This window comes from Alosa pseudoharengus, unplaced genomic scaffold (genome assembly GCF_046254945.1).
Source record: "Alosa pseudoharengus isolate Yale_2024_CS ecotype anadromous, Long Island Sound unplaced genomic scaffold, YU_APseudo_1.1 YU_APseudo_1.1_scf_8, whole genome shotgun sequence".
Taxonomy (NCBI): Eukaryota; Metazoa; Chordata; class Actinopteri; order Clupeiformes; family Clupeidae; genus Alosa; species Alosa pseudoharengus.
This window is the reverse complement of record NW_027468870.1, coordinates 35,225,362-35,246,695: the sequence shown is the minus strand read 5'-3', so window position 1 is coordinate 35,246,695 and position 21,334 is coordinate 35,225,362. Positions and strand designations below refer to the sequence as shown.

The 21,334-nt window shown below is 41.2% G+C and overlaps 3 protein-coding genes across 3 annotated transcripts; 2 read left to right on the top strand and 1 right to left on the bottom strand.

Annotated features, from left to right (window-relative positions):
• Positions 1-4,702: 4,702 nt before the first annotated feature.
• mepcea (methylphosphate capping enzyme a) lies at positions 4,703-11,231 on the bottom strand. The gene is made up of 5 exons (XM_076273973.1): positions 10,679-11,231; positions 8,457-10,379; positions 7,995-8,213; positions 7,251-7,374; positions 4,703-5,284 (listed from the first exon to the last, which is right to left on the bottom strand). The coding sequence occupies exons 2-5, from the start codon at positions 10,338-10,340 to the stop codon at positions 5,235-5,237; spliced, it is 2,277 nt and encodes a 758-aa protein (XP_076130088.1). The 5' UTR covers positions 10,341-10,379; positions 10,679-11,231; the 3' UTR covers positions 4,703-5,234.
• A 2,376-nt stretch (positions 11,232-13,607) lies between these two features.
• LOC143111304 (cytochrome P450 2J2-like) lies at positions 13,608-17,752 on the top strand. Its single transcript, XM_076273512.1, has 8 exons — positions 13,608-13,761; positions 15,000-15,149; positions 15,259-15,419; positions 15,949-16,125; positions 16,339-16,480; positions 16,590-16,777; positions 17,159-17,300; positions 17,459-17,752. Exons 1-8 carry the CDS (start codon positions 13,674-13,676, stop codon positions 17,632-17,634), a joined length of 1,224 nt encoding a protein of 407 aa, XP_076129627.1. The 5' UTR covers positions 13,608-13,673; the 3' UTR covers positions 17,635-17,752.
• A 173-nt stretch (positions 17,753-17,925) lies between these two features.
• slc25a45 (solute carrier family 25 member 45) lies at positions 17,926-21,307 on the top strand. Its single transcript, XM_076274832.1, has 7 exons — positions 17,926-18,012; positions 18,631-18,744; positions 18,910-18,953; positions 19,042-19,113; positions 19,330-19,518; positions 19,994-20,246; positions 20,451-21,307. The coding sequence occupies exons 2-7, from the start codon at positions 18,708-18,710 to the stop codon at positions 20,744-20,746; spliced, it is 891 nt and encodes a 296-aa protein (XP_076130947.1). The 5' UTR covers positions 17,926-18,012; positions 18,631-18,707; the 3' UTR covers positions 20,747-21,307.
• The last annotated feature ends 27 nt before the right edge of the window (positions 21,308-21,334 follow it).

Here is a 21,334-nt window from a genome sequence, read left to right as displayed (position 1 = left end):
TCAGCAAGCAAGGCGAAGTCCAGATGAAATATTCATGGTCACTAAATTACAGCAGGAGTGAGAGACACACAGAGGCATGGCTGGGGTGAAGTGTGAACACAACGCAAGGGAGGGAACATGAATTATTAACAGGGTGACAGACAGACAGACAGACAGACAAGTGTACACTCAGGCCTGTAAACACAGCACATACACACAGGCTCACACATGCAGACACACACACATGCACGCACACATACATACATACACACACAAAACAAAAAACACTGTAGCCCAGAAAAGCAATAAGCTAGTCATGGGGAGGCCTAGTCGGTCAATGGTAAAATCCTAATCAGCATGGTTGACCTGAGTGACTGGTCAAGTGTCCTGGTTTGATATATGGCTGTGAAAATGTACACTTACTAAATATTTAGCACAAACTCAAAGAGGTCAACTATTTTAAATACTAATATAGCTGCAAGCAGCAATGTGGGGGCTTAGCAGTGAGCTATAGCAGGAATGGCGTTGCCATGGCATGAGCAAGCACTCACAGCAAGTTTGATGGCAATTGAATAAAGAATGGCTGAGAAATAAGCTAATTTACTTTGTTACAGTGCCCCTAGAGGCCAAATTACACCAATGTCCTTGTGCGTTCTCACAATCAGCTACAATGTCCCTCTACCAAGTTTGGACTTCATACACCAAAGAGGTTCTGAGATGTGAGCTCACTTTCCTTATTACAGCAACCCTAGAGGCCAAATGAGACGGCTTTCCTTGCATGTCCTCACAATCAGCTACTTTGTCCCTGTATTAAGTTTGGCTTTAGTACATCAAAGCTTTGCTGAGATATGAGTTCACTTCCTGTATTGCAGCGCCCCCTACAGAGGCCAAATGATGCCAATTTCCTAGTGCGTCATCACAATCAGGTACCAAGTCCCTATACCAAGTTTGGACTTTCTACATCAAAGCATCGCTGAGATAAGAGCTCATTTCTGTATTGCAGCGCCCCCTATAGAGGCCAAATGATGCCAATTTCATAGTGCGTCATCACAATCAGGTCCCAAGTCCCTGTACCAAGTTTGGACTTTGTACATCAAAGCATTGCTGAGATATGAACTCACTTCCTGTATTGCAGCACCCCCTATAGAGGCCAAATGATGCCAATTTCCTAGTGTGTCCTCACAATCAGATACCAAGTCCCTGTACCAAGTTTGGACTTCATACATTAAAGTGTAGCCGAGATGTTAGCCCACTTCCTGTTAGGTGGTATCGTCGACATGTGTGATTGACTGTCACAGGCAAATAAACTTGAAATTAAAAAATCTGACAAGTATCGTTTGTGCAGCTCGGTCTGAAGATCTCCGCCAAGTTCTGTGAAAATCGGATGAAATTTGTAACCGCTGAAACTTTTCGTAGAGTTTGGACTAAATCCAATATCGGAGGTCCAATATGGCGGAAAGTGACATAATAGGAGTCATTGAACTCAGGTCGGTCCAGAGATTCCAACGGTGCTTGATCATTGGACGGTCCTGAATCAGTGCGCCGAATTTCATAACTTTAGACCCAACGGTTCAATTTTCGGCCAAATTTTTACCCGTTGGTGGCGCTAGACGGCTGGTTTTAGAGATCCGTAAATTAGCGTGAGTGGTCAGTGGAGTGTCCCGAAACTTTCTGCCAAATTTCAGCACTTTTTAGCCAGGTGTTCTATGGGCTGCCATATATAGACTCCAATGGCAGAGGAATAATAAAAGGAAAAGCTAGTAACTCAATGAGAAGTGAAAACAGATGGCCAAGACAGTCCCATATTTCAGCTTAAAGGCTAAAACAGCTGTATAAAAAGAGCTAAAACCATCTACGGTTCTCAGGATCAATATTCGGTACTCTCAAGTCAACAAATTCACTGCCTCCCCATTTGCAGCATCTCCGATCAATAAGAGGGGTTCTCTTACTGGACCTCTGGCACTCATCAGGTTTCTTACCCAGAGGCCAGGGGCATTATCAACATATCAGATCCTGAAATCGGATTGACACGAGGGAATCCAAGTGTAATTCTCTAATTAAACAAAAAATATATAGTGGCTTTGGCTTCAGATAATGCACACACATATGTTATGGAGGTTGTATTAACTGACCAAGTTCAGCTAACATGTTCCTGCTTTCATGAGGATACTGCTGAGGGTAGAGGGGCAGTCTGCTGGTGGACCTGCAGCACCCTCTTGTGGGCGCATTCTGTTACTAAACCCCAGAAAGAATTCTCTGATGCAATGCATATGCCAAATAAAAAGTACTGTTACGCCATGATGCCATTTTACACATATTCCTATGACATGTAATCTTGTGCATATTTCCTTTCTAATGAACACCTGACATAAACACAAAAACAGTTATAAATAAAATGAAAATGACCACCATAAATACACAATAATTATTATTGTAACATATTCCTGTGGTTCAACTAATTGAGCAAGGTATAAACACCATATAGCACAGATAATTCATATACTTACTTGAAGTGTTTAGGGTAGAAACAAAAGGTGATTTATCAACTGTGGCAGTGACCTAATTCAGAGATCTTGAAAGTGGACCTGCAAAAAGAGTGCGTTAAATTGGATGCCCTACTAACACTACAAATACACATCCACTGAATCTAACTTCAAAATAACATACCTGTCTTGTCTTAGGAAGGAGAAACACTTGGAATTTTGTTTAAAACACCAGACAGAAAATTACGGTACTCCAAATGCTGATTACGCCCCCTGCAGGCAATATGTAGCACTTCTACCCAGCCTTGCATTCCTCAAAATGCCATGGGGAAAAAGCCAAGGGGAAATACACTGCATGCCCACATGTTCATAGGGGCAAGGCCAACACACACGGTGGTAGACCAAAGAGCAGGAGTAGCTTTTACTGGGAGGCTGGGGTATGCTTCAATGCACCAGGCTTCACAATTAATTAAAGACATTGATTGGCTTTAAAATTGCTGCCATCTGCCACAGCAGCCCTTAATTACCAGATGTAAGATCAGCCCACAAACCAACTCTCTCCTCAAGGAATGGCTGCTCTCCTCGCTTATGAGGCATACTGACATACAAAGTGTTCATTAAATAGTCAACAGTGAAGACTACAACTAGTGATCGAAACTTTAGGTTTATACTTTCTCCTGTCACCCACTTCCCTTGTCACCTATATTCAATGTAATGTGTCATATTGGTTCTCATGTCAAAAACCAAAATAATAAATTCAATGTTACATAATGACCTTCATGAAATGAAGCTATAGCTAACACTAACTTCAGAATTGAATGGTATGAAAAATTACTTCATAACTAAGCATGTAAAAAAAATACAAGTCTCCAATTGAGATTATTTTTATTTTCAAAATCATTTTTTTATCGCCTCTTCAACAGATAGAGTGCATCAGGTCAGACATTGACCTAATTTGAAAGACAAAAGGTCTTATTTCTCACATTAAATTTCCGACAGACCATTTCCAAAAATTTCATGTTAAAAATAGTCTATAAAAATGTGACCAGCTGATTCAAGGGCAGTCTCACACACACACCAAAGACATGTGAGCCGTCTGTGTGTGTTTATCCCAAGTCAGTGCAAATTGAACGGTGGAAGAACAAACGATAACTGTCAAAGTCTTCCTGGAGGCTCACATGAACGTCTCTGGAAAACTGAACACCCAACTCAGTGCTCTTGTTTCATATTTAACATTCAAAATGTCCATCAAGCTTCTAACCTTCGTCTAAATATCAAATCAGTTTTCTTCCTGAACAACAAAAACACAACTCTCCATGTCATCAACTGTCAGGGAGTGGACCTGCATGCCAAGGCCGTCTTGAAACCAAAGCGGCAGTCGGTGATTTGGGGGGTGGGAGTGTCAGAGCACAAAGAGTCTGCTTTATTTGCTAATTAAACAAAGCAATAGTGTGCTACTGAGAAAGGGTCAAATGTCGCCACTGCTAGCCGCTAACACACCAAGGCTTGGAACTGCTGCACCTGTTCAATTTAAGGTTTATATATGATCAACATTGAGTATTTTAAATACATCTGGAAATTGCCAATTAGAATCATGAAATATTTGGAATAAGAAAATATAAATGAACTGGGCATTTAGCTATTCAACTATTATCCATATTTTTTTTTAAATACAAAAACATGCAATTGGATAGCTGCTTTAATATAATACTTTATCCGGTCATGTTCATGGCCAAATGAGCATATTGCACTTGAGCCAGGTGATAATATATAGCTCAGCTTTTATGATGGATAAGTTATAGATATGTTGGCTTGGTGGATTGTGCTATAGTTGATGCACTTTGACGACCTTACGAAAGTTATTGTGAAGTACTGTAGAATGCATGTCTCAAAATCTTAACCGTAAAAAGAGTTTACTAAAATGATCTAATTATTTGGTCAACCATGTTGCTTTAAAATTTGCTTTAAAGTGTACATCTGTTAATTTATAAAAACAAAACAAGCACTTTGTCCTGGTATGTTAAGTAGCCTACTTAAGCGTTTTTAGGATGATGGGGGGAAAATAAAGTGTCCCTGCATCCACCCATGGTACCAGCCATAAATAAACGCTATTTTAAATTTTAAAATGGTGGCAAACTTCTCATTATCACTTTAGACTTCTATAACAGCAATTAACTTTCTCAAAATCAACTAAACACAAAGAACCACACAAATGACTTTCACCATCAGCAAAAAAAATATAAAATGAAGTGAAGCATGTTGATCACAAAAACAAACAAAATTGAACAAAACAAAATTGAACATGACAAAAAAAGTATTGGTAGGATTACAAATATTTGATAACTTGAGGGGGAAAGGATTAATAATTTTGAGTCTGTGCTTGTCACTGGTCTTCAGGTCTGTTACAAAAAAGCGACAAACAAGTTCAAAACAAACTGATTATAACACAAAGTATGACACAAAAGGAAGAGACCCGTTTGTCTCTCATCCTTCCTTTAGTCTTTTCAAAAGCTCCCACACATTTCAAAAGTTGTCCCTCCTGTATATCTTCACAGAGCTGAGTTAGCCATTTCCTTTCAGTGCAATAATGTAATGTTGAAAAGATGTCCAATTACAAAGATTTGCTTGACTTCCTCTTTTGGTCCCCGTTTCCAAATTTTTTTTTAATCTGTTGTCAACCAATCTGATGTCCCAAAACCTGTGAAGACATGATGTAGCCCAAACAAATCCAATGTCTTCTCCAGGGTTCTTGATTTTTACCGATTTTTACGGTCACTTCCTAGACGGTCCTTTGTGAAATAGATAGATCGGCCTCTGAAAACCTAGGAAAGGTAAAAAGATATTTATAAAATGGATGAAACAGATGACAGAATTCTCGTATCTAATTACCACAAAGTGACATTAAAAGGGCAGTGGCCACTGGCAAGTCAAACTTTGCCAAACAATTAAGTGAAATATTTGACTGCATGGGAGTAAAATTGAGTCTTCTGCCTGCCCAGTTTTACAGGATAGAAGATAACTTCATTGCAGTCTGAACCAGAGGTGGAGAAGTACACAATTCCTTTACTTAAGTTTTAATAAGAGACTTATTGCTTATTGCTTTGAAAAATACTTTAGTATTCAGAAGTACAAGTATTTGTCCTTTTTTAATGTATTGTAATTAGGGCTGTCAATCGATTAAAAAAATGAATCTAATTAATTACATACTCTGTGATTAATTAATCTAAATTAATCGCATATATAATTTTTGCTGTGAAAGTATTTTAAATATTTAAATTCAAATGAATCATTGAATAATCAGCATTAGTGACATTAAAGTTCAAAAACTCTTTCATTATTATTTTCACTGGCCATAATAATCTATGATATGACCTAATATATATGCTGAGGAAATAAATTCAACAGTGCTTTGGGAAGAAGTATAACCTAGGGGACACAATGAAAATAAATTAACACTCCCCTCAATGTCAACACTTATTTCTTTGCATTGATGTGCGACTATAGAGTTGATGAACTCCGGTGATATGCAAATTCCTTGCTGCAGACATTGCAGAGGACTTTATTTTCAACACTTTATTTAGGTATAAGGTATACATCCTTTGGTCAGTCATAGGACATACATTTAGTTCCTTACATCCAACAAAAACATTTGACCTTTTTTTCATAACTTTGCAACTGTTCAAATTGATGCAATAATATAATTTAAATCATTATTCATTCATACAGTAATCAGGTAAATGTACTTAGTTACTGTCCACCCCTGGTCTGAACAGATAGACATCTTCATCTTCTACATCAAATGTACATCATCTTGTTTTCTAATGTACCTTTACCTCTGTAGAGCACCACCCTGAGAATCCCGTTGGCCATACCAAGTGCCACCCCACCAGAGATGTGATAGTTGGTCTTGTCAGCATGGTCACTCAAGAGTCACTCTAGCATTGTAATGAAGTTTTTCTATCCATGAACATCTAGCCTATATATGGTGAAGATTTTTATTCTAATTGGCTACTGCTCTACTTGAAAAAAGCTTTCTTTTTTTTGCATTGCATCTATAAAGTTATTTGCTTCAGATGTTCAACATAAAGTTATTTGCTACTTGATATGTCAAATTGTTTATTTTCAATTTGTCTTTAACATTAAGAGTTTGGATATTAATAATTCATAATTCAGTGTTGAATCTAAGGATTACACATGTATTGTTTTACTTTTAACGTTATGTTTATGTGCTACCCCTCTGAGTCTGTGCCCCAACCTGGCCAGCCCATCAACATTTTTCTAGAATCGTCACTTCAAGATTCAAGATTCAAGAATTTACAATTGTACATTGTACACTGCAATGTTGGTTGGATGCACGCATCTTTCTCTAATTATGGCATCAGTGAGACATTTGAATAATTGAGGGTTATTAGACATTTATTATATTCATTTGTGTTTTGTTATACATATTTGCATCTAACAAGGATTTAGCTTGCATCTACAGAATTGTTTTTAATATTTTATGTGGTGTTTTTAGCTGTTTAAGGAAATTGCATTGTACAGTATGAGGACCTATTTGTTTCTTAAAGCAGGAAATTACCTCAGTAAGTTTGGTGACACACACAGACACACCCACACAGAGACACACCCTGTTGCACTTGATGATAAAATATGAGTGTAGGCTAAACAATTTCAGCATTCAGCACTGTCATTTAGATAATGGTCGCTCTGTTCTGTGAAATACCCCACCACACTGTAAAATAACAAATACAATTATCAAGAACTCTGGGAGTCATTGGAATAGCTTACCTCGTGACAGGTTCATCGGTATTCCGATGAGCTCATAGCTGTTGAAGCCCACCTCTGAGGTCAAGTACGTGGAGAAGTCATCTGGCTTTAAGCGTATGTTTACATAATTCTTATAGATGGTGTCCTGGAAGACAAGGTGGAAAAGTAGGCTGTGTAAGTGCTGTGGAAAGTTACAAAAAAAGAACACTGTGCAGATTTTGTATCCTTAATCAGCAAATGCAACACAGACTGAAGAGACAAAATTATGCAATCCTGACTTCAAAAAGCATAAATTCTCTGTGGATAGCAGCTTGGTCCTGAGCAATCCAGGAATGAAAGGCTCTGCGGTGCTTTGAAAGACTACCCACTAGACACCGAAGAGGGCCCATGTTGCCACCAGACATAGCTTGCACAGAAACTACAGCCTGTTCCAGTTTGGAATACACTGACTTATTGATCCTTTTTTGGCCTACACTGACTTATTGCATCTCCTCCAAGCTACCACAGGAAAGAACATCCTCTTTTTCATATATTTTGCACGTGTTTTTTGGTAAATAATCTATTCCTCAATTTATGAAAAATGCATGCACTTCATAACAAACAACATTCAAGACGGCAGTTTTTCAACCTCAACAAATACCTGCAGTAAATCGCTACTCTTACTCATCGCAGCACTGTTGACTGAGATGACAATGTACAATCGTTTCTAACAGTCAAAAATGATGATTGGCTGTCTGATCAGTTAGTCTGACTTGACTTCCTCACCGTTAGTCTCTTCCTCCTGCCATAAGAGCTCCAGGGCTGCGGCTCCAGTATGAAGATGCCCCCGGGCCGCAGGTGTCTGTAGACCCTGTGAAAGAGCCTCTTCAGGCCTGCGTCGCCCCAGTTCAGGTGGACCCACTTAGTGACACTGAGACAGAGGATCACGTCATACTCCTCCTTCTGAGTGAGCAGAAACTGATCATTCTCGACCACATAGTTGCCCTGTGGAGAGAGGAAAAAAGATGTTGGGCCCAACCAAAAACATTTCAAACAAGTTAATGTACAATGAAAACCATTTCCATATCCGTTTACAAATACTGAGGGATTTTAATCCCTCGTCTCAGTATGTGTACAATACAAAATTAAATGGCTTATTAAATAGCCTGTTTCAGGAAATTAGCACTGTGGTTGTCAAAACAGCATAGCGTGTGCAGTGGGACACAAAAAAAAGGCACCATGTCTTACTGTGACAAAGGAGACGTTAGCAGGGAAGCTTCCCTGCTGTTGGCTGGGTGATTTTGGGAGAGGCGGAGCAGCAATGGGGCCTCGGGAGATGCGAAGAGACACAGGGAAGGTGTGACTCCCTTTTGGGGGTCCTCCTCCTCCACCATCGCCCCCCTCCTTTTTATCACTCGTTCGCTCGTTACTCCTCTCCACCTCTCTCTGTCTCTGTTCAAAACAGTTCCCGCCACTCTCCTCTCGGTTTGACTTCAAACCCCTATCCGCCCCTGGCCTCCCTCGTCGGCCCTCCTCCACAGCATCCTTTCTTTGCTCTCTCTGCTCTTCGAGCATGCCATCCTTCAGGTCATCCATTCCGCGACTCTGCGGTTGGTCCTCGGTGCCGTTGCGCCGGGCCTCGCGGGCCTGGATCTCTGAGAGGTAATATCGGATGTTCTGCCTGGCCGCGTGGATCAACCCACCATCAATGTCCAGTCCTACAATCCGGCTAGGTAGACACTGCTTGGCGATGAACATGGTTAGGTGGCCAGTGTTGCATCCGAGGTCCAGCACGACTCTGCCTTGGAACCACTCGGGCCTTAGGAAGTCCATCCGTGGGTCATCGCTCACCCCTGGGTTGCGGTAGCCATAGTATTTGGTGTAGTTACCGTACTGGAACTTCTTCTTCGGTTGCTGGTTGGTGCCACGGTGATTGGGGGGCATCCGCCGACTGATTGTCCTTGACCCTGAGGTCACCACCGGGGTTTGGAAAGGCTGGCCGTGCTTGACCGGGCCAGGCGCTCGCCTGCCTTTCTCCGGTCTGGCTTGTTTGGCTGGGGTTGTCGACGACGCCCGAGAGTTGTCAGACCTGCTGGATACACGCCGGCGCTTACGCTGGCGACCGGGCAAATGTGGAAGAGCCGGGCCTGCCGCGGTGGGTGCCAATGCGACGTCCGAGCCATCAGCTGGCACAGCATGACCGCCACTGAGTCTCTGAGCAGGCTGGGGCTTCACACTGGGCCCGCTGGAGGTCCTCAGGTCCTCACCGGGGTTGTTGACCGTGGAGGGGTTGTGGTCTGTGGACGGCGAGGTGTTCAGCAAGGCGGCGCCCTCGGGGAGAGTGCTGCCTGCGGAGACCCCAGGCAGAGGGTGCGATAAAGAGGACGAGGGCACGCCCTCTGCGGTAGCGGGCGCCCCCTCTACTGACCTCTCGGCCTCCGAAAAATCCAGCTGTGCAACGCCCAAACCGGCCGGCCCTCCTCCGGCACCTCCGTGGTGGCGGTTGCGGTGTCGTCTCCGCCCGCTGCTCTTCAGGGGCGATATCAGGTCACCCGTGTTTCTTTTGGCCCCGCAGTTAAGATTCAGGGGGTCTGTGATGTCCCTGGGGATAAGAATCTCCACAGGATCACGGCTCTTGAGCGGCAAGGGGGAGGATTTAGGCGTCTCCGCGTTCAGTGCTCGGTTCACTTCCTCGTCCAGCAGGCTATTGAGGTTGAGCGGGTCAAAGATGTTGCCACCCAACTGGAAGTTGGTGGGAAGGACGGGATTGCTCTCTGAATTGGCACGTCGACGCTTCTTTCCAAAGATGGGGTGCTTGAACCCAGTGCTCATAGTGCTGCGCCGCTTGTTGACCTTAGGCTGTTGTGCGTTGTGCTGCAGGCCGCTGTTAGACTCCTGGGCCTGAACGTCACTTTGTTCCAGATCCTTGGTGTTCGAGGTTTTAACCTCCACTGTGTTTGCTGTGCTGCCCATCTCAACTTCTGTAGCACTGCCATCCTTGCTAATGTGTTTGGCAGGAGTCTCCCCTGACGAATTATTATTATTAAAGCTACTCATGGATTGCTGATGGGAGCCAACTGATCTCCCCTGTGGTGGCAAAACAGTCTCTTTGTCAACAGACATCTCTATCATCTTCCTTGCAACACAGCTGACATATGGTATGACATTGACCTAAAACATAAAACACAAATTCACACAATCATCAACATGATGTAGATTCCGAGTGGACACATCTCTCATGTTATCAGTAAAAACAATTATGCTAGTATTGCAATCTAACAATGCACGGAAGAACCATAAAAACAGGAACACGAGTGTAATAGCATCAAAGCAATACAAGTCCCGACAAGTAACCAACTCTTCTAATACAGCAGTGAAAATGAAAACAGGTGGTGTTGGCTCTGAAGACGTTATGGTAACGTTGTAGCTATGTGGCTACATTACAAGTGTGAACAGTAGTGGATACCCACCTTCTCTATGCGTGAACCCGCCTCCAGGTCAGTCTACAATGTGTATATAAATTACCCGCCTCTGCACGTCACGTTCCTCTCACAGTCATGAATAAATCATGAAACATCGAGACAGAGTTCCATTGAAGGAAAAAAGCACACATACGGTCAATGTTGTAGCTAGAATACCCAGCACTCTCAACACATCAGCGGCGCTTTCTCCGCCTCCTCTTAAAGCGACACTACCTTTAGACTCACTCGACTTATACTCAACATCGACAAGAAAAGCAGTCGACTCTGAAGGGTTACAAAATCACGATAGAATGTATGCAAAGCTAACGTTAAAACCGCCAGCGTCACTTCAGTTAGCTAGCCGTGATGATTGTTATCTAGCTAGCTAACGTATTACAAAATCAAAACATATGTTTGGAGGAGAGATTCCTCTCGATTAAACTATTTTTCGTTATAAATGACAGTATCAGCAACTAAATATTTCTGTGTGGTAATGTGTATGTTAGTGAGCGTTATCAGTTTTTTCAACTCCTTTCTTCTAGACTGCACTGGCAACTTTCAGCTCATCTGCAGAATCTCACAGAACGGAGGGTTTCCTTGCTTTATATATCCCAAGCGCTTCATTGTTTTGATTGACTACTTTTACAACCAATTCTAGTGGAAGTTGACGCCAGTGAGCATACAGTTGACCAATGGTATGTGTTCAGAGGACGGCCCGGTCTTGAACAGCCCAAAGTCGGACTGTATAGTCGCCCCAAATATCGCCTGACAGTAAATCAATCTTCCTGAACAATCGTGTTATTGGATTTCACAGACATTTTCTGTTAACAATGACTTTTAGCTGAATACAAATACTATACAGCTGTACAGACAAGTCATAGCAACGACATCAGTAAGGAAGAGCGATAGTCACATTATCAGGCAAGCTCGGTTGTATCTTGAACTGCCTTCACTATCTAGTAAACAATCGTTGATCTATAAGGGCTCTACGAGGGAGTCGAACCTAGGCTATTACTTTCATTTGTGTAACTGTATTTCTCGTATTTTGTAACGTGCTTTGGATAACAGTGGTGCAAGAAATTGTCACATAAATTGTAAGTGCTGTCTCTAGAGTCTCCACTAGGGTAGCTACATGTGGTCAGGAACTAAGTGAACATGGGAAATGAAGTTTTCCTTCATTTGCCAGAATGTCAGACCCTGTTGGCCATCATTGTATTGTGATAACAGAAGTTATCTTAATATCTGCGTAGCACCTTTGATGCTCATAGTTATTGGTCTCAAATGTGTGTGTGTGTGTGTGTGTGTGTGTGTGTGTGTGTGTGTGTGTGTTTGTCATGACCACATTAAGCTATATTAGGCCTAACTGAACACATTTTTTGTAGGATTTTTGCGATTCTCCACTAGTGAATAGGTTATTTGTTGATCAAGCTGAACAAAGAGAATTTTAGTTTTGCACCCCTGGTGTACATTGAAAAACTGAAGAGGCAGAGAGGTAGGCCTACTAAGTGAGTAGCCTACAAATTCATTTTTGGAAGTGCAATCTGATGTGTATCCTCCAGTCAAATTCAGGTTATAACAATTTTGTATCCATAGATTAACCCAAGACAAGACGATTAGTATTTGATTGTAATTTGATTTGATTGTAATTAGGCTGTGGTAAGGCTAGCTGCAGCTATTATCTTGGTGGGGTTTAATGGATTATTTTACACATAACTGAAATAAACTGTAAGTTTTCTTGTCCACTGCCATAGACAAACAAAATCTTCTGGTTTACAGGACAGTTTTCTTTTACTACACTACACACCTTTAGATGTTCAGATTAACCTTTTCACAACTTTAAATGTCAGATTAATTTACAAGCTTTCTTCTAAGGGAATTGGTCTTCAGTTTGATTAGAATTATTGAAGAAAAAAAAATTATTAAAAAAAAAAACACTCTTTCTTGAAGTTGTTTTTATTGTGTGTTTGTATGTGGGGGTGGGGGCAGTGTTGCCATGGAAGCCATTCAGTGGTGGTTACACAAGAGTGTGAAGCCCTTCCATACCTTCTTTCCAACACTGACACTTTTGTTTAGTGACGCCATTAAGCTACATTATAGTGCAGAACTGACACATTTAGCAGAAAATGGTCCGCCCAAGAAACTGATAACTTTAATACTTACTGTAATAAGCTACTTACATTTTCATTGACGGGTGTGGGCCTATTAATTGGAGGTCTGTCCAGTTAAGAAGGAGTTAAACACTGGACTGAACTGGACTTTGACTACCTCATGTCTGTTTCTCTGTTGTTCACTTGAGTCAGTGCTGAATGAAAGACTGCACCATGTTTTTTACTGCTATTTTGGATTGGTGTGACTCAAAGACCTGTTTGCTAATGCTTGGTCTGCTTTTACTCTTTATCAGAACACGGAAGAAAGGAAATTCAGATTTTCCTCCTGGACCATGGGTTATTCCTTTTTTGCATGATATCCTCGTTGGTTTTGGTCATCACACTATAGATAAGGTACTGATATCATATTGTTCTTTTTTATGTTTATTTTGTTTATGTAAAAAGCTAATGATGTAAAAACTGATGGTGTAAATTACATGCTGAAAAAAGGTTTTCCTATCATACAATACGTGTTTGTTCAGAGTTCAACAATTAATTGAATAATTGTCTGTCTGGTTAAGATATTACATTTCATATTAATTATCATTCATATTCAATCAAGATAAATGGGGTATTTTTTATTGAATTCTGAGGGCTTTTGTCAATACATTGACATGTAGTTAAGGAAGATTAGTGGAGTGTAACGATATTCATATTCATTCATTATTTATTGGGAAATGTCTCGAGCACACAGATTTTACCATTCCCATTTGGTACAGATAACATTATGTTTCTTCATATAATATACTACAACCACTTTAAACATATGTTGATGTTTACAGATTTCTCAATGGTATGGACATATTTTCAGCATCAGGAGAGGTGGCATCAAGATAGTCTATGTGTCAGGATTCAAGATGGCATATGAAGTCTTGGTTACCCAAGGAGACAACTTCCTTGATCGCCCTGTGTCTCCTCTCCTTAATGAGGCCTTCAAAGGCAACGGTGAGTGATTGCAATTTGTGTTACAGTATAAATAGTGTTTAACAATAAGCCTTTGTTAATGCAGTAGATTAATAGATCAGTGTTTTTCAACCTTTTTTGTGCCACGGCACACTTTTGACACTTAAAATGTCCCACGGCACACTAACATCCTGTGTGAAGAAAAAATAAAACATACCATAGCCTACAATTTCAAATAATACACAGATATGGCCTTATTATGGCTTCTATGCAAGACCTGCTCAATAAAACAAGCGCCCTCTGTTTCATTTGTAGGTGACTATATCTAATTTAATTGTTGTTATGAACTGGATATGTGATGATTCTGTGAATACTGGATATGGGGCCCCCGTTGTACAATGCCTGCATACCACAAATAGTGCAATCATACAATCAATGAGAGCATGTGGTTATAAATTCTTTGATGCAACAGTTGCTTTTCTGGACCAGTGAGTGACATTTGGGTAATTTTCTGCGGCACACCTGATGATCTCTCACGGCACACTAGTGTGCCCCGGCACAGTGGTTGAAAAACACTGGTATAGATTACAAAACCATATTTCATTCATACTGAAAAGGTCTGTATGAAATACCACATGGAAGGTAAATAATCTGTTGAGTATTTTCTTTTAATTAAAGGAACCGTATGTAAGATTGTTGACAAAACTGGTACTACAACTACTGTAGAGCGGTGTATCCCCCCCGACTGGCAGAGCTGGCAACCCGGATGCCGAAACACTACTGACTTTGTGATTAGTAGATAGGTGGAGGGTGGCACATTAGGCCAAAACACAACATGAAAACATCAACATCAGTTGAGGGCTGCAACTGCAAATGATTTATTAATGTCCAGTGACATATCAGGGCCATTTTATGATTAATTGAAAACCATTTCTTACATACGGTTCCTTTAAACTTGTTTAATGATGTTTCAGTTGATTGATATCTGAACATATTGTGTGTTTTATATTTTTTGAGAAACAGTTTAACAATGTAAACAGAATATCATTACACTCTAGTGATCTTCCTTAACTACATCTCAATCTCCATCATAAGGTCTGTAGGGAATTGTCTCTTGTTAGATAATATGTTTTTGACATAGAAAGAAATTGATTGTTTTTTAGGGAAGCTGAATTAATTCTTAAGAAATAGTTTCCATGTTGAATAACTAAGACTTGCTTAGAATTAATATTTTTCATTATTTGCATTAATTGAATTTTCTCATCCATCTCATACTGAAGGGATTTCTGCTAGCAATGGGTATAGATGGAGAAGGCAACGCCACTTTTCAGTCAGCCATATCTATCCCTTTGGTGATGGCAGAAGAGCCCTGGAACTGAACATTCTGCGGGAGTGTGCACTTCTGACTGAGGCCATCCAAGAGGAGATAGGTCAATGAATATATTTCTAAAATATAGCCTACAGAAATAGTCAATATTTACATGAATGAATGTATGTATGTAGGTATAGGATTATAAACGTATTTGTTCCTCCTTACAGGTGTAGCCTTTGATCCTCATACCAAGATCACCAATGCTGTGACAAATGTTATTGGATTTTTGGTGTTTGGAAAGTGCTTCAACAACAGTTCCAGCGACTTTCAAACACTTCTTAACCTTAATGCAGAAACTGGTTCACTCGTGCGTACACCCCTTGCTCAGGTAGGTTTTCCTATTGTGCACAGAATTAATGTATACCAGACCATTTCAAAGAGATGTATAAAACAGGCATATCGCCAGTTTCTAGGTTATATTGACCATGAACCATGACCATGAAACCATTGTGCTTTTTTTGGTCAGGTCTGTTAATATTTGTCGTGCAAACATTCCTTGGTTGTTAAAGTGACACATCACCAAATCTCCACCTCTTAGTGTTGGCTCATTTCACAACAGATGTGTTTTGGGGTTCACACATGTCACACAAGATCAAATCTGTTGTAGTGTCACAGCTAGTCTAAAGCTGTTAAAGATATGATTGTTATAACTACATGAATGCTTTAAAGCAACACTAGGCAGCAATTTGCTGCTTTTTGAGGTATGTTGTTGGCAGCAAGTTTTGGTATCGATCTCCAACCAAACAAAAACTCCCTACTGCCGCTTTAGTTGCAAGGCTGATTTTGGTTGAAATATTTTCATACCAAGTACTATATACTGCAGGAATGTTGAATGAATATTTCCTTTTATCTTTTAGCTTTATGATATTTGTCCATGGCTCATGAAGCGATTCCCAGGACCTCGAGAGACAATACTGAGCAACTACTCAAAGGTTGCTGCCTTTCTGAGAAAACAAATCGAGATACACAAGAAAGACTGGGATCCTTTTCATCACAGAGACTTCATAGACTCCTACATAGGAGAGATAGATAAGGTAAGACAAGTAATTTCATGGTTCATGTGTAGGTGGATGCAAGCTAAATCTATCTCTGGAATCTATTTTAAACATGTAGGAAATGTCTGTCTGTGCGTACATGCCTGCATGAGACATCCTTACAGATGATGTGATCAGTCCGCAAGTCACCCCCTGATCATCCTGACATCCTCAACGGCTGCCCTACTGAATTTATCAATCTTTTTCACTCAGAGAAGGAAAGACAGAGAGGCAGGTTTCGGGGTTGAAAACCTGGTATACTGCACCTTGGACATGTTTGAAGCTGGCACTGAAACCATGACCAGCACACTACGATGGGCTCTACTCTTCATGATGAAGTATCCAGAAGTGCAGAGTGAGTACCATGTGACACCGACTCTGTTTAGACACATTCTTAGAAGCCTATGCAAGACATGTGGGAATGTGACGCTATTCTGAAATTAACTTTGTGTTTATTTTTACAGAGGCAGTCCAAGCTGAGATCGACAGAGTGGTGGGACAGTCTCGCCAACCCAGCCTGGCAGACAAAGTCAACATGCCCTATATCAACGCAGTTCTCCATGAGACACAGCGGGTTGCCAGTATCCTGCCGTTCAGTACACCCCGCGTGGCACGGCAAGACACAATGCTGGGAGGATATCTGATCCCAGAGGTCTATACTGGTCACAGGCTCTAAATGTTGTCATCATTTGTGCTAGTATGCACTGAGCAGTGTCAGACAGACATTCTTTCAGTTCAACCAGAAAGACTCAGGGAGGCATGATGGAAATTAACGAATATCGAAAATCAGCACCTGAAAGCAGCAGGGCGGGTGCAGGAGTGATGTCATTATAAAGACCGACGTAGACTGGTGATTGGTCAGGAGTAATGATTGAGTGACGTAGCATTGAGTCTTCCTGCCAGAACTAGCGTTGGCACTTCCATTTTTTTGCTCCTGTTACCGGGTTATAGATGGTTTGCTGGCGGCCATTTTTGTACTGCGCTGAATCATGAATGACCCAATGACAAGGTCAGCTATACTTTCTTCTTCCAGGGGACCGTGGTCATAACCAGTCTGTCCTCGGTGCTGCATGACAAGTCTAAATGGATGACTCCAGACAAGTTTAATCCAAACCACTTCCTTGACAGCCAGGGATTATTTTGGAAAAGAGAGGCCTTCTTTGCTTTTTCTGCAGGTATTTCACTACTGGTCCTTCTCAAAACATGATTTTCTATTTAATTTTTTTTTTTTTAACACCAGCATACTGTAGGCTCCATAGGTGTATGCAAAATCCTCTTGATAGGATGGTGTGCCAGTGTGACATGGCATCATTGTGTGTGTGGTTATGTTCAGGGAAGAGGATGTGTCTGGGAGAGCAGCTGGCCCAGATGGAGCTGTTCCTGTTCTTCACCTCGCTCCTCCAGAGATTCACCTTCTCCTCTCCACATGGGGTAGAGCCCAGTCTTGAGACCCAAGGGATGACCGTGATGTCCCCCAAACCCTTCAAAGTCTGGGTGTCAACTCGCTAGTAATGCTGTGAAAAAAAAATGTCTAGAGCCTACTTTATTGTTTGATAGCCTGTGTGGAATTATAAGGTAGAATGTTTCTAAATTATTTGTAAATACTATTCATTTCCTAATCATTGTACATGGCATGTTTTAAATAATTTGTTCCACTGAACTTGTGGTATACATTTGCTATTAATAAACTTTAAACGAAATGCTTCTATTGAATTTATTACTTTTCTGATCAAGTAGAAAAAAACTGAATAATCAGCGAGCATTTCCACATATCTGCCACAGGGTGGCACTGGTAGTACCTTATTTCGAAGAATTGTAAAGTCTTAAACATTTTGTAAACATTTTATGAAACTCTAACCTGGCGGTGGTAGACCATTTCACAATGTGGTGAGCAACTTTATTTACTTTATTAACTTGACTAAATACTCCTACTGTGATTCTTGCATTATAGGGTAGTTAGCTAATTCGCAGCATAAAAAGGACAAAGATACAGGACCAACTTAGCCAACTGGAATCAGTATGGTATCATTTCGCTCAATTCACTGAAAATGCATGAAGACATGACGCTGGAACCGCCCAGTCTTTTGTAGTTTTGCATTGCAGATGTATGTAGAAACATTTTGCATCATTATCAAATATTCCGATCAATAAACGTTATATTTGTGTGTGATAAAGGCTATCTTTGTCGTTGGGCTTTGCTGGTAGCCTAAACCAAACTAAACAATTAAAATGATAATTGAAACCGTTGATAACATTATGGTAGCCTACCACTTTTATGCTGCTGACCAAGGCTGACCTCTAAAAACGCGCAATTAGGTTAGCTACATATTTACATTACACCTTCAGAGAATCTCGGCTCAAAGATCACCTTCTCACCGTTGAACTTTGCAAGCGGTGAATTGTCATGGATTTGTAAACTAGTTTTTTTTAAGCACAATAAAACCGTCGATTGTAGCCGAAGTCGAGCGACATGGCGAAAACAGTGAACTTTTTTTCTTTCTACAGTATTCAGCTGCCACGTCTTGAAGACCTTTGGCGGACATCATCATTATCCTGAGCTGTGTCGATGACTGAATGCCAGCATGCCTCTTGTAGAGTTTGCTGCAGGATGGGTTTCAGGTAAAATTCCTGTCAAATTGGCCAAATACATTTCTTTAGCTGTTTTTCAAGAGATTCCGCAACAGTCAGGCTGTGTAATGATAGAGCAGTTTCTTAATTTAATACACAGTGTTTTCAGAAATTCTAAAAGTATTTTTGCTTACATCTGGAATTAATTAATTGCAGGTGCTTTAGGATTAGCTGTGGGACATCCAATGGACACAGTAAAGGTTGGGACAGCCATTCAAATCACAAATACAACCTTGAATATGTATCATTTAGTCTGCCTCCAGTAAAATTGTCATTGTATGTTATTAGGTACGCATTCAGACCCAGTCCAAGTACAAAGGGATATTTGATTGTGTCAAAAAGACATACACACATGAAGGGGTAAGTGTTCAGCAGTGCATTCTCAACCCTTTTTGCACAGTAGCAAATTTTACTTAAGTTCCATATAAAACATTTCCTGAATGAATGAATATTTGTGTTAGTTTGTATTTTCATTCAGAGATAGGTTGGTTATGTTGCAACCAAGTCATCATAAAGGTTAATAAATTATTAGCATGTCCAATCTTTCTTAATGCTGCTTTGTTCCTTTACAATCAGGTCCATGGCTTTTTTAAGGGCATGGCATTCCCTGTCTTGTCTGTTGCCATCAGCAATTCCGTGCTCTTTGGTTCCTATAGCAATGCCTTGGATTACCTCACCCAGTCCCAGAGGAATGACCGCAGTCAAGGCAACCATGCATCAGCAGCTGCTGTCTTTACAGCTGGATGCTTTTCAGGTGTTGCACAGGTGAGATGGAAAGATGGGGCGTGTTATATACTAATACACTCTTGTGGTAAAAACAAAAAACTATAATATTATGGGTCCTAATTTAAATGGCGGTCAAAGTGCAAAGTCTATCAATAAGAAAAGCTCTTGTGCATGAACTACAGCTATCATGTGACATTTGGGAGCGTTGAGCCCACTCATCAATGTTTGCGGCCAAGGTCTTGTCCATAGTGCTCACATACATGCCCAGAGCTAAATGTGTTCAAGAAATGTGAATCCCCCTCTGCTTATGCTGTCTTTGTAAGTAGCAGCTAACATGTGTGATTTGGATTACAGTCAGTCTGTCTCTCCTCTTTTAGGTTCTTATAAATTTGCTTAAGGTTCACATGGCCAAAGCAGGAAGATAGTCACACTATGCTCTGTTAGCACAGGGCCCTAGATATTTTTAGCAGGTTGGAATTAGCCACCCTTTAATCCTAGACTGGTCTGTCTGCAGGTGTTTGTGACGGCTCCCATAGACCTGGTGAAAGTGCGCCTGCAGAGCCAGACTAAAGGACGGGCTGGTTTGGGAGGGGATAAGTACCGAGGCCCTATGCACTGTGTCTCCATGATCCTGAGGGAGGAGGGGGCCAGGGGGCTCTTCAGGGGAATGTGGGCCCTGGCACTGAGGGATGTGCCTTGCTATGGACTCTACTTCCTGCCTTATGAGCTTACTGTCAGGATGCTGACTGACAAGGACAGAAAACCAGGTAACCAGTCACAGATAGTCAAAGGAAATGAAAAACCTGATCTTGGCACATGCTGAGAAATATTACAATTACCATAAAATTACCATTGTTTTGTTATATTTATATAATTGGAATAGTAGTGTATTTTTGCAACACAATGGTCACAGTGATATATTTGCTTTTCCCCAGTATATAGCATGGCTTGTACTTGTTCCTTCCCTACAGGTACATTTGCAGTATTGATGGCGGGTGGTGTAGCCGGCGTGGTGACGTGGGCCTTTGCGACCCCGATGGATGTGGTGAAGGCACGGCTGCAGATGGTGGGTGCGGGCGGCCGAGTCTACCGGGGTGTGCTGCACTGCATTGCCGTGAGCGCGCGCGAGGAGGGCATGCGTGTCTTCTTCAAGGGCCTCCTTCTCAACAGCCTTAGGGCCTTCCCGGTCAACGCGGTCACCTTCCTCAGCTATGAGAGCCTCATGACAGCTCTAACATCAGGGCCAGCAGACGCCTCCCACCGCTGACACACACACACACACACACACACACACACACACACGGCTGTCAGGCTGCTCCAACTTTTCTTTCCCGTCAGTTGAGCCATATCCGTGGACAGTATTGCCTTAACACTCCACTGCACTGAGTCACTTAGTCACAGTCAATAGCCAAATGGAACTTGCATGTCTACTTGTGTTTTTAACAGTGCTGTGAGCCAGTCGCTCCATTCCATTTGGTCTGCCTAACTGTCTTTTGAACACTTGCTAGGCTCAGTAAGAGAATGTACTGCCAAGAACAGGACTTTATCAGTCAGTACTGATTTATTCCAGATAAGTGGTTTTTGTGAGAGACTACACCACGGAAATATTTATGGCTGACTGAACAGAGAATGTAGATTGGGGAATGTGTGAAAGTCAGTCCTGTTGTATTCCAGGTGTGTAGTCCCAACAAAGAAATCACCGTGGAGATCAAGTAAAATGGACAAAACTGAGCGGAATATCACTTGAAATAAAAATCATTCCAAAACCTTACTGCTCTCCGTGGAAGAAACATTAAAGAGCAGTTGTATGAATGTTTTCAGTTTTAGTAGTATGTTTACTCTAACTTAAATAAAT

Coding starts and splice junctions, on each gene's coding strand:
- mepcea (XM_076273973.1), bottom strand. CDS start 10,340: ATGATAGAGATGTCTGTTGACAAAGAGACTGTTTTGCCACCACAGGGG. Junction 7,375..7,994: donor GCAGGAGGAAGAGACTAACG/GTGAGGAAGTCA, acceptor CTTGTCTTCCAG/GACACCATCTATAAGAATTA. Junction 5,285..7,250: donor ACCGATGAACCTGTCACGAG/GTAAGCTATTCC, acceptor TACCTTTCCTAG/GTTTTCAGAGGCCGATCTAT.
- LOC143111304 (XM_076273512.1), top strand. CDS start 13,674: ATGGCATATGAAGTCTTGGTTACCCAAGGAGACAACTTCCTTGATCGC. Junction 15,420..15,948: donor TGCGTACACCCCTTGCTCAG/GTAGGTTTTCCT, acceptor TTTATCTTTTAG/CTTTATGATATTTGTCCATG. Junction 17,301..17,458: donor CTTCTTTGCTTTTTCTGCAG/GTATTTCACTAC, acceptor GGTTATGTTCAG/GGAAGAGGATGTGTCTGGGA.
- slc25a45 (XM_076274832.1), top strand. CDS start 18,708: ATGCCTCTTGTAGAGTTTGCTGCAGGATGGGTTTCAG. Junction 19,114..19,329: donor AGACATACACACATGAAGGG/GTAAGTGTTCAG, acceptor CTTTACAATCAG/GTCCATGGCTTTTTTAAGGG. Junction 20,247..20,450: donor TGACAAGGACAGAAAACCAG/GTAACCAGTCAC, acceptor CCTTCCCTACAG/GTACATTTGCAGTATTGATG.